Genomic DNA, 12,689 nt, shown 5'->3' on the forward strand with positions numbered 1-12,689 from the left:
ATGTTTGGAATCAAGAATACCTGAATTCAAATACAGCTTCAGACAATTAATTACTAGACATGTTTAATTTATCAGTTTCCATATCAGTAAAATGGTGCTAATAAAAGCTCCAACCTCCAAGGATAGCTGTAAAGTCAAATTAGATCATATTCTTAAAAGTACTCTGCAAACAATATAAATGCTGGTTATTATTATCTGCATCTCCCTTTCCATTAGTACCTTTCCGTATACCTTAAAAAAGCAAAAAAAGGTGCTCAATACTTCTTCCATTCTAAGATACCCTCCCATTTACATTGTTATCCTGCAGTGATTTAGTATTACATCTCTTATTTGTGTTCAGGACCATTAAATCAAATTCTTTTATCAAATGACAGCTATTCAAATACCGGGAAGTTTTCATGTCTTCCCCAAATTCTCCTTTTTAGGTTCAACTTTACACAAGGTCTTTCAGACATATCTTCCCAAAGGATATTTTAAAATACCTTCATTATGTTGTTTAACTTCCTTTGTCAGTCAACAAACATTTATTAAGCACCTATTACGTGCCAATAGGGCACATGAGGATATAAAGAAAGGTAAAAGATACTCTGCTTGTCACAGGCTTCAAACCTAAACTAAGGGACAACATGTAAATAGCCCTGTACAAACACAGCTGCATAAAAGATAAAATGGCAATTAAGAGGGTTTAAGAAAAGCATTCTACAGATGATAGAATTTTGGCTGGGCCTTGAAGGATGCCTTAAACAGAGATAAGGAAAAAGAACTCTTATGTATGGGAGCCAGCCAGTGAAAATCCTGAAGCTGGGAGATGGAGTATGGAATATGGAGATGGAGGCCAGTATACCTAGATTCATGATTAAATACAAGGGGAGGTTATGATCCTGGAAGTGACAGGGAGTCACTGGAGTTTCTGTGGCAGGGTTCGGGAATTGGGGGTGAGAAAAAGACATGGGTCTTTTGGAAGATGACTGACAGCTAAGTGCAGAATGGACTGAAAAGGGTAGAGACTTAGGCAAACAAACTAACAGGCTTTGCAGTTATCTTCGGAGGAAGGCTCTGGAGATCAGCCAAGAGACTAGGTATAATCCTCTGATCAATTTAACAGCTTAAGTCTTTTCTAAAATCTGCAAGTTGGAATGACACAATTATTCTATCTATTGTCTAAACAGGGTATAGTACAGTATTTATTGCTTTACATCCTGCTGCTGTTCTTAACAGTTTACTTGACATGTCAGCAATAATTCAGCCTCTGCTTGAAATCAGACTAGTAACTGGGATCTCATTATGTCATATTTTCTAACAACCCAATTTTTAAGAAAAGTTGTCTTCTACTGACCAATATCTCTTCTTATAATATTCACTCATTAGTCTTGATGAACAACTCGGCCTGTTTAAAAACTGTTCAGTTTTCCAAGTTCAGATAAAATAGTCTCCATCTCCCAGCAAAATTCCACCAGTAATATGCTTCCTATATCACATGCTGGAGACACAGTGGAATGCAAAAATACAAAAACCATGCCCATCTTCTAGCTTAGTCCAAGATAGGAAATCACAAAAAACTAAAATGACATGTTGTGATATATACAAAGTAAATAGAAAGTAACTGGTGGCCACATTGAGATTAGAATAAAGTAGGGGAAAAACATGGCTCATAACGCCCAATTCACTCCAGTTCTAAGTGAGCTTTTCGCCTCTTAGCTCCTGAACTGGCCTTTATTATAATGAAATCCTCCATAAATGATAGCATTACCCTCACTTTTCTAACTTTCCCACAGATACTAGAACTACCTTTCACTCATGACCCCAATAATTTGAATGAAAAACTAAGAAAGCTGAATTTGGCCACAACACTTAGATTTGTCATTGTGGTTACTAAATCTCTCTTCTAGTACTTGGTATCCTCTTGGATACTAGATACTTGGATACTAGGATAGAAAATCTTAACTGAGCAGTGTAATAATTAATCCATCTACACAATTTCTACCATTAGCTTATTTTATTAGCTACACTGTTGCTAAATCTTCACTGTTTCATATTTTTGCACAGATAGTGGCATTCATTTATTATCTAAATGGCTGGGTATTGAGCATGTACTAATAATGGTTTGGGGACATCAGATTCTGGATGCTTTCATTCCAAGTTGTAGAAATCAAGGCAAGGAAGATTTTCTTAATCCTGTCTTTTGTCCTCTATGATTTGTCCCAATATTAATAGGTCCAGGCCCCAGATACCAGAAATTCAGATTTCAGGCAAAAGATTAAAATGGAGAAAATAGGCATTTTTCACATTTACCAAGGAAACAAAAGAATAAGTTAAAGTAGGGATGGGTATAGAGTTTCCTGTTAAAGAGAATAAGACAAAAATCTAATTCAGAATTGTTTTGCATTTTGAGATTAAAACTAAGTAAACAGTTAAGAAAAATAAAAAATAGCTGACATTTATATATATAGTTCTTTAAGGTTTTGTAAGCTCTTTATATCATTTCCATTGGAAAGCCAAATCCATGTCTTTGGTAACACAATTCTCCAAAAAATACCTCAAAAGCAAGGAGCTATTGGCATTTTTAATTCACTTATTTCCATAAGAAGAATCCAAACTAATGAAATCAGTGATTTCATTGTATTGTATTGTAAAGAATAACAATTTAGACAAAAAGGTATAGTATTTCTATCAATAATTTAAAAGATTATCATGAATACCAGCACAAAAAGAAGCTGGTAAACTATGAAATACATCATTACTTATGAAAAATGAGCAAAAATGATTTTGCACAAGTAACTGATCACTGTAGGTTATTGTTGAATTGAACTGGACCTCTCACTGTGTGACAAGCGCTATAGAAAAACATTAAAAAACATTTTTCAAAAATCAAGAATTTAATGAAAATGTCCTCAAGAGAGATGTTATCATAAGTTTTGCAGCCTTTTTTTTAGTACTATATTATTGTGGATTTTTATAGTTCAGCATAATTCAAATCTGACTTATGAAAACAATACTTCAAAATATAAGAAGCTCCCCAAGCTTTCTTATTATTTGCAATATTCCACACTGCTTCCTAAAGGACCCAAAGATATATTTTCTTTGACACACATGAATATTATATCTTTGGAAGTATGTGCTATTTCCATTGCAATTCTTTCTTCAATATTTCTAAACTAAAGGAGGTAACAAAGCACGGAATCTGGCATTACTTATTACTTTATTCATATAGGTTGCAAACCCCCAAATAGCCACATTTAATGGGAAACTACATGCGACTTTTATCGAATTTTATTTCAATATAACTCTCAAAGATACATGGTAGCATCTCTCCAATATATGAACAAATGTATATGGTGCTCAGAATAGGTAATCATCAATGGCTATAGATAGTACATATTAATAATGTACTTACTCTTCTAATTTGACTATTTAAAGAAGCACAAAATCTTTGCTATGTTCATAATTAGAAACCTTAACTTACATTTGATAAAGTAATTCAACATGAAATATTTTTGCATCAACTAGCACTCACTTTAAAGAGACATTTACTTAAGCACTAGTCTTTTTAGAAGCACAGAATAGTCATAGCTTCAAAATGACCTCACAAATCCATTAATGATTTTAAAATTCAAAACAGACCAAAAGAAGGGTACCTACTTGAAGGGATTTTAAAAAGCATTTTAACTTCACATTAAAGCTCATTTAAGAAGTTAGAAGAACTATTAAAAAATATTAATCTAATGGACTATTATCCCCTTAAAGAGCTATCACTTAGGAAATAATTAAAATTACATGCAATTCTTTAAAAAGTTTAGATGCTAAAGAATCATCTATTACAATATAACAGCTCATCTTGTGGTGTGTTTATGTTTCTAAACCCTTTTTCCTGAATGTCAAGTAATAAAAACCTAACATGATATTGCAATACAAAAACTTAGAATTTGGGTGTTTAGATTAAGTATGAGGCACACATATACACATACACACAAAAAATTAAGGTAACAAAATAACCTGAAAGAAATTACATGTCCTTTATTTTCAATATATCTTATGGACAATTATGAAGAATTATTTTTTGTAGAAAATTTGCTTTGACTACACCAGTGGTTCTTAAACTTTTGTTTTCAATATCTTTATCCTATTAAAAATTATTGAGGATCTCTCCAAAGCATTTTTGTTATCTGGGTTATATTTATAGACATTTACCATATTGGAAATAAAAACTATTTTTGAATTTGTAGACCCTCTAAAAGGATTTCAGAGATCCCCAGGATTCTCTAGATCATACTTTGAGAACCACTGGACTAGACCAATAATCCCATGTCACATTTAACATAGTGTTTAAACACTTACAAAGTACTTGTTTTTCAAAACAGTTCTGGTTAGGTAGCTTAAGTGTTATTATCCCTACTTTAGAGAGAGAAAAATCAAGGGTCCCTCTAATTTTAAAAGCAAAAGAAAATAAATGTAAGATCTGCTGTATACTCCAAAATGTGTGATATCACATGATTAAAAAGACAAACAAAAAAAATTGAAGCCAAATACTACAAGCTGGATATAGTATTGGTCCTGATTTACTTATAATTTTACTACAATATTCAGAGAATCAAAGATTCAAAGCATAACTACTTTCTGAATACCTAGAAAGAGAACAACTAAGTTTCCATGGTAAACCAAGACTTAAATCACAGTATGACAGGATAGTTATAAAACTGAATCATAGATGACTAAAAACCATTACATTGAATTCCCAATCCCTATATATTTATGCACACCTGCATTTTTGATTTCCTTCACAAGCTAATTGTACAATAATTCAGAGTCTGATTCTTTTTGTACAGCAAAATAATGTTTTGGTCATGTATACTTATTGTGTATCTAAGTTATATTTTAATATATTTAACATCTACTGGTCATCCTGCCATTTAGGGGAGGGGGTGGGGGGGGTAAGAGGTGAAAAATTGGAACAAGAGGTTTGGCAATTGTTAATGCTGTAAAGTTACCCATGTATATATCCTGTAAATAAAAGGCTATTAAATAAAAAAAAAAAGAAAAAAAAAAACTGAATCATAAAGAATCAAGGTTAGAACTAAACAAGTGAGAATTTGACTATAGAGCAACAATGTCCCAATTCTCTTAAGCCTATGGTCCTTGGGTCTCTAAAAGAGAAATTTTACTGCTTGCCTTTTTTGAAGGGCTCCAAACAGTTAAGATTATTTTCATAGAAGAAAAAACCATCAAGTCAATTAATCTATTTAGCCTCCATATGAAAACACAATTAAAAAATCCACAACTTGAATAAAATGTTTAATGTCAAGTTTACCAAGTGCTATATAGAGTGTATTAGCAAGTCAACTATTACTGATCTACTTATTCACATTTCATATTTTAGTAATATTAAGACACAAGGTTTTATGAACAATGTTTTCCTAGTTCTAAAGATTTTAATTCTTTTTACAAATGCAAGTACTATATGGAAGAAAATATCTCCGAATCAGAAGTGTCCTTACTAAAAGAGAATTAATCACGGAAAAATAAAATCTTGTTAAAACATTTCCATTTTCCAAGAGATTAGTGTTTCTATCTCCTGAGAATCAAAAATTTTGTGGTTACATTACATAGAATTCCCAATCCCTTTATTTTTCTCTGATCACTGTCTTCATCAAAATCCTTTGTGGATCAGTGAAAGAACTCTGGGAGATGACTATGAACCACTACACAGAATTCCCAATCCCTCTATTTATGTCCACTTGCATTTTTTTATTTCCTTCACAGGCTAATTGCACACCATTTCAAAGTCCGATTCTTTTTGTACAGCAAAATAACTGTATGGACATGTATACATATATTGTTTTTAACTTTTACTTCAACATATTTAACACATATTGGTCAATCTGCCCTCTAGGGGAAGGAGGGGAAACAAAACCAAAAGATTTTGCATTGTCAATGCTGAAAAATTACCCATGCATATATCTTGTAAATAAAGTTATAATATAAAAAAGAAAAGAAAGGAATTCCTCCCTCCCTCCAAAAAAAGTAGATTTATATACTCGCAGGTCTATATAACAAAAAGTCAAAAGGATGCCATCTTAGGGGTTGTTTCCATTTACAATTATTCACATTTCCTATTCAATCTTTATAATCACTTTTATCCATGTTAGATGATAGAGGGATCTGTAAAGAGAAGGTTATTTATGTTTGCTAGTGGCCTAATACTAATTAATACTTAATACTAACAGGGGGGAATAGGGGAGAGAGAAGAATCAGAGTATATAACCATAGTCTAAAATTATACTAAAATCCCATTATTAACCATTGGCAATGAGTTTCCAAAAAACATAAGAATACGAAAAGAACTTGGATACAAAGGCAGAAACTACAAAATTTTAGAGATGGAAGAGAGTTAAGCAGGAGCATATCCAGAAGAGTAAAATGATGTTTTAAGCTTTGGAGCAAGTTAGTAGCAAAAATGAGACTAAAATTCTGTTTTAATTTTTAATCTTTAGAGTGCTTTCCATTATACCATGTTGCCCCTAAAATTCAAACAAAAGATTTTCTAATGAGGACTTTACTATATTTTTCTGAAATGTTACCTGTAAAACAAAATTCCTTATAATGAACATCCTTGTTTTTCAACTATATTATGAAATCATTCATTCAATAGAAAGAAAAAAGCATAGTGGAATATAGCGTACAAAATGGAAAGTAAAGGGTAAACAAACACAAAAATGAATATATGACAGAAGAAAAGATGACCTACTGTGGATATTCCAACTTCTCCAATTTTTTTCTTGGCAATAATTTTTTTCTCAGAATAGTGAATTTGAAATGGATAAAATGATGACCATATCCTTATTCTCCACTATTATCACAGCCACATCAGTTCCAGGACCCACTTTGCCAATTACAGAATTAGCTTATTCTGTGAGGAGGGCAGAATAGGACTTCCCACAAGCTTGAGAAGCTAAAAAGCTTTCTTGTCATGCTTTAGTTTTTAAACTAATGATAATCACTTCTCAACTAAAAGTCCAAAGAGTCTACAAATTATGTTCAAATTAATTCAAAATGACCATGCAAGCATCATGAATATGCCTAAGTTATACTGTACTCAACTTCCCTACTAATTAGTTTTTGAAAGTTTTACTTTACAATGCATCTAGGTCTTGGCTCTAAATAAATAACTCATTTCATCAGCCAAGAACTTCAAATGTTATCTTTGAGATTCAACATACTCTAATGAGAAAACAAGGATTATTTTTAAAACTTCCATTTATGATTAGTCCTTTTATTCCATTCCAAGAAATTATATTTTCACTTATCCCCTTATTTCCGTTAAAACTGCTATGAACAAAATCAGTATTTAAAATAATTTATTAATCATATTTATTTTCTAACTTAAAGATCTTGATTGGAAAATTATCTTTTAGCCATCTTTAGTCATAGATTTTTCTTTGCCAGTCAAGTAGGTTCAGTTTATTATTTCCACCTCAAGAAAAAGCTTTCTTTTTCTTACACTTTTAGAAATGACAAATGAATTTCAAATTTATTTTTTTATTTTTGCTGGGGCAAATGGGGTTAAGTGACTTGCCCAGGATACACAGATAGGAAGTTATGTCTGAGGCCAGATTTGAAATCAGGTCTCCTCCTCACTTCAGGGCTGGCACTCTAGCCATTGTACCATCTAGCTGCCCCTTAAGTACAATTCTTAAACTTGCTGTAACCTTTATGAATCAATGAATATCTATCCTGCCCTTTGCTTAGGGACTAACAAAAATACAAAATCTACTAGAAGGGAGAGAAGGCAAACACCCTACAAATGAAGATCAATTAATATATTTTCAAACAAATACCCAATCATTCAGATCCAAATTAGGAAGCTTCTGGCCAGAACCAACAAGAACTGATAATATTAAGCATTTTATTATTCATATTTAATTTCTGTTTTTTTTTTTTTTTCAACAAATGTTATTTGTTGTATCATCCCACAACTCAGCCACAACTGGACTTTTTGTCTTCTTCATATTTTAACCTGCTGTATGCAATGGAACAAAAAAGGGAATGGTCTATATCCTTATTAGACAGTGTCTACTAGATGGCTTCTTATTCCTGATTGAAAAAGTTTCTAAAAGTCCTTGCGGTGATGTTACCACACAATTGAAAACTACCCCTCAGGGAACCTACAAATAACTCTTGAAACTGCTTTCATGAACACTTATACAAAGTACTTTTTAGGAGGCACATGGAAACATATCATTAAGAGCACTGGATTGAACCAGGATATCGTGTCTTGGTGTTCTGTCTTTACCATTAGCCAAAGTTTAAAATCATCAAATTCATCATTTATTAAATTGTGGAAGTTGGTGCTAAAAGAGAACTTTTTTATACTGAGGAAAGCAGAAATCATGAGATCATAATAAAAAACAATGTGTGTGCTACATTTGTATACATTCATACGCATGTTTGAACGAAAACCATTTTCCCCATTTCTGGACTACATGAAGAGGGCACAGCTTCTATTACAAATGACCAGCCTAATGCTATCACAATTATAGCAATTAGGACTTTTGTTTAGATACATCAAAAAAAAAAAATTATTATAATACTGAGCTGGGTTTTTTATGGATGGGTAACCTGGTCTTGATATTTAACGTAGGTGTAATTTTTGCTATTCAATGGCTTTATATGGAATTTATTTTCTTTACCATTCTTAAGCTGATATGGATATGCTATTTTTTAAAAAGTTATCCTTTCCAAATATATCCTAGCCACTGAAATCCAGCAGGTTATTCCTCATAACAAGAGATTTAAAAAGAGCTGAGAACCAACATACTTGACCAGATCTGCCACCATGTACAACATTCTACATAATTCCCACTTTTGTGAAGTCACGACTTCAATGATCAATGATTCAGTAGTAATCTAAAGTTGCTGTACCATAATATTTTGCATTTTATATTTTAAAAGTACTGAGACACCCACTTAATTTTATTCAAGGCCTAAAGAGGATTCTTTATCCAAATCTAATTTTAAACACTGCTTTCTAAATCATTTATAACAATCACTTTCCCCAACCTCTGCTCCAAGTATATATTAAATTTAAAGTACTGTAGGAACATAGGATTTAAAAGCTAGAAAAAGACTTCAAGAGATATCTAATCCAATAAACTAATGAAATGCGCATTTATATATGTACTAGAATGTGCATCTCTCTCTCTCTCTCACAATCTCTCTCTGCAAGTGCTATGAACAGATCACTTAACCTCATTTGGAGAAAAGGTGTCTATATAAATCGGTGTTTTTGGTTACCTAAAGTTTTCTAGACTAATACTATTCCACCATCTTCCCTTAAAATTTTTTTAAAAACAGAACTTGTAGAGGGCACTAAAATTTTCACTTTCCCCACAATCATGTTTACACACACACACACACACACACCATATATTATAAGGTAATTTCCTCCCTCTACATATATAATTCTACAATTAATCAATGACCATCATTTCCTAAGTCAAATGAACAGTCTAAGGTACTATAAGCACTAAATAAGTTATATTACTCAGACAACATTCTTGGAAATTTGTATTAAAAAGTACAGTAACCACACCCTCATTCTAGTCTCTTTCAAAAATACAACTTGAGGGAGGAAATGTCACAAATTTTTAAGTTCTGTAAGTTGAAATTAAAATTCATTAAAAAAATATAAGTTAAAAAATTATTTCTACTTTAAAAATTCCATCATATGTATAAGAATCATATGCAAAAACATTTTATTCTATATGATAAGATCTGGAATTTTTTTTAACAAAGAAAAGAAAAGAAAAGAAAAGAAAAGAAAAGAAAAGAAAAGAAAAGAAAAGAAAAGAAAAGAAAAGAAAAGAAAAGAAAAGAAAAGAAAAGAAAAGAAAAGAAAAGAAAAGAAAAGAAAAAAAGTGGGACAGGAAGAAATTTCAAACAAAATTACCAATAATACTTACTCGTTTGGGGCCACTAAAAATCTTCCTAGTGTTTTCCTTTGATTTATCTCCTTGTTTATTTGTGGTCTTCTTTATGTTTCCAGGCACACCAGGTGAATCCTCTGAAAAGTCCAAAAGATCTGCAATGGTAATTCACAACCAGCAAATTCTACCAGTTTAATTTAGCTATCTATTAAATAAAATAATAACTCCGAAGAAATATGATTAATATTTAAGAAATATATATATGAATAGCTTTTATTATGGCCAGGAGGGAAAGGGAAAAAAACAAAAACAAAATACAATAGTTCAGACCTAACCTTCCCTTTGCAGGAAAAACAATTAACGGGATACATCATATCTAACAAAATAAACATTCTGACCTAGCAGTCCACTTTACTTCTCAACTCAAGAACAAAAGCAATCTGAACCCAAGGAGGCCTATCCCCAAAGCAAAGCACAAGAGTTTCATTTTAAATCTTTCCACAGAAGCAGCATGACACAATGGATAGAATGCTCAACTTAGATTCAGGAATCTAAATTTGTTCTGAATACAAAATGTCATTCATTTCTGAATACAAAACACAGAAACATATCGCCCTATCTCCAACACCTCTCATATGTATGTTTTTTATATCTTCACTGAGAAGAATTCTCACACAAAGCTATTAACATACACATTCATGTCTCTATTTTCACAATACCACATTACTAAGATACATACTTGTGGAGAAAGGAGGGGAAACAAGGGTACATGGATTTAGGAAATTGCATCTACCAATTTATAACTCCTAGTCTTACTGAACTGACTAGTATGCTGCTGAGCAATAAGTAAATTATCTCCAGGTCTTTCTGACTCCAAAAAGGCTTTTACTACTTCATACCACATACAGATATATCAATATCTAAATAATGTGTTTTTTCCCCTCCCTTTTTAAAAGAAAAAAAAAAAATCAAAAACATTTATGAAAGGCAGAAAAATTAAATCAGTAATTCACTTGGCCTGAACCCTGAAAAATCTGGCAACATGTTTTGTTATGGTCAGGCTGATATGGTTCATAAGCCACTCTGGCAAGTGTGTCCATTGAAACCATTACATTTAGTCTTCTAATAAGTTAAGAGACAAGACAGCCAGTAAGGTACAGTGGAAAGGGCATTAGTTGGAGACAAGAGGACCTAGGTTAAATTAAATCCTACATCATAACTGGTTTTCTAATATAACCAAATAACTCATCCTCAATGAAATTAAGCTTCCTCATTTATTTCAAAAGGGGAGGAGGGAGAAGAGAGGGAGGGAGAAGAGAGGGAAAGAAAAGAGAGGTTTAAAACTCAAGTCCTTTCCAGCTCTAGAATTTTGACAAAATGCACACTTTACTCTGAAGGAACCTTAATTAATCAATCATATACAGCAATATATAATCTTAATTACTACAAAAATCCAAACTTTTGTGAAATCCTAATTTTGACTAATTTAGCACCATTTTTATGGAATAATTTTTAAATGATACTATAAGTATGACAGTTTTAGTTATTTTTGGTGTCCCTAACTCAAATATTTCCTCATTCCAGTCTTAACATCTACCCACCCACTATCTTCCTTTAAAACGCACAAGTCTTCTCATTTTGTGATTTCCCCATCTTCATCCTCATCCTCTTTCAATAAACTCTAATGGCTTACTTTCACCTCTAGGAACTAACATAAAATCCTTTGGCTTTTAAACTCTTCATATCCTGGTCCCCCCTCCTACCTTTTCAGTTGTCTTATACATGATTCAGGCACCCAGCAAACTATCATCTAGTGACACTGGTCTCCATGCTATTTCTTATACAGAATAGAACATTCATGAACTGATCTATTTTCACTGACTGAACCCCATCCATGAAACGCTTTCCCCTCCTCATCTCCACCTTCTTGACTCTCTTAAGTTCCAGCTAACATCAGACTTTCTGAGGAGCCTTTCCCAGTTCCTCATAATTCTAGTACCTGTCCTCTGTTGTTTATCTTCAATGTATTTCTCATACATATATATACACATATAGAGAGTATAGAGAGAGATAGATCTTATTTGTATGTGTTTTTTTTTTTTTTAATATTCTGTCTCCCCTATTAGAATGTAAGCTCCTTTAGACCAAAAACTGCCATCTGATTTTGCATTCTGAGTGTTTAATACAATTCCTGGTACATAAGAGGTACTTAGTGTTTACTGATTATATTAAAACCCAGTATGTTCCTCTTTTTCCTCATAAATTGAAGTAAATGAAAAATGATAATCCCCTATCTGATATTTTTCTCTTAGTTCAAGATAGGCTATCTTTCAAGAGAAAATCTCTTGCCAGAAGTCTTTCCAGTTTATTATAACATACCAAAATTTAGGCTATGCTTGTACAGTTTGCAAAGAACCTTGTCAAATTGAGAGAGCACCTGGCTACTATTGAAAAATTCAAATCAATTGAGTCACATGAACTACATCCTTAGGTGCAGAAAGAAGGGGCAGATGTGATTTCTGAACCACAGTTCATATAGAAAAGAGGTTATAGCAAACAAGAAAGGGTAAGAATGGAGAAAGGTTTCAATTTTCTAAAAGGGAAAGAAAGGAAAAAAATGATAACAAAAATCAGCCTCGTTTTATTAAGAACAGGTCACAAGAATAACTTCATTTCCCTTTCTTACAAAAAAATGTTAATGGCATTTAGGAAAACTTTTGATAAAGTAATACTATTCTGGTGGATAAGGTGTGGATTAGATAAAATAAT

The 12,689-nt window shown here is 32.2% G+C and overlaps 1 protein-coding gene across 5 annotated transcripts in view; it reads right to left on the minus strand.

The window, feature by feature from the left end:
- Positions 1-12,689, minus strand: part of WAPL (WAPL cohesin release factor) — an 85,540-nt gene that overhangs the window by 40,824 nt on the left and 32,027 nt on the right. For 4 of the 5 annotated variants that reach the window (XR_004232566.1, XM_031956737.1, XM_031956734.1 and 1 more), the window contains one exon: positions 9,957-10,075. Coding sequence is in view for 4 of the 5 variants with exons in the window: in XM_031956737.1 (XP_031812597.1) it covers positions 9,957-10,075 (119 nt within the window). In the remaining variant the exon portion in view is untranslated. The remainder of the gene's footprint in view (positions 1-9,956; positions 10,076-12,689) is intronic. The other variant, XM_031956735.1, reaches the window with a different exon arrangement.

This window comes from Sarcophilus harrisii, chromosome 2, assembly GCF_902635505.1.
Source record: "Sarcophilus harrisii chromosome 2, mSarHar1.11, whole genome shotgun sequence".
In the NCBI taxonomy this organism is placed as follows: Eukaryota; Metazoa; Chordata; class Mammalia; order Dasyuromorphia; family Dasyuridae; genus Sarcophilus; species Sarcophilus harrisii.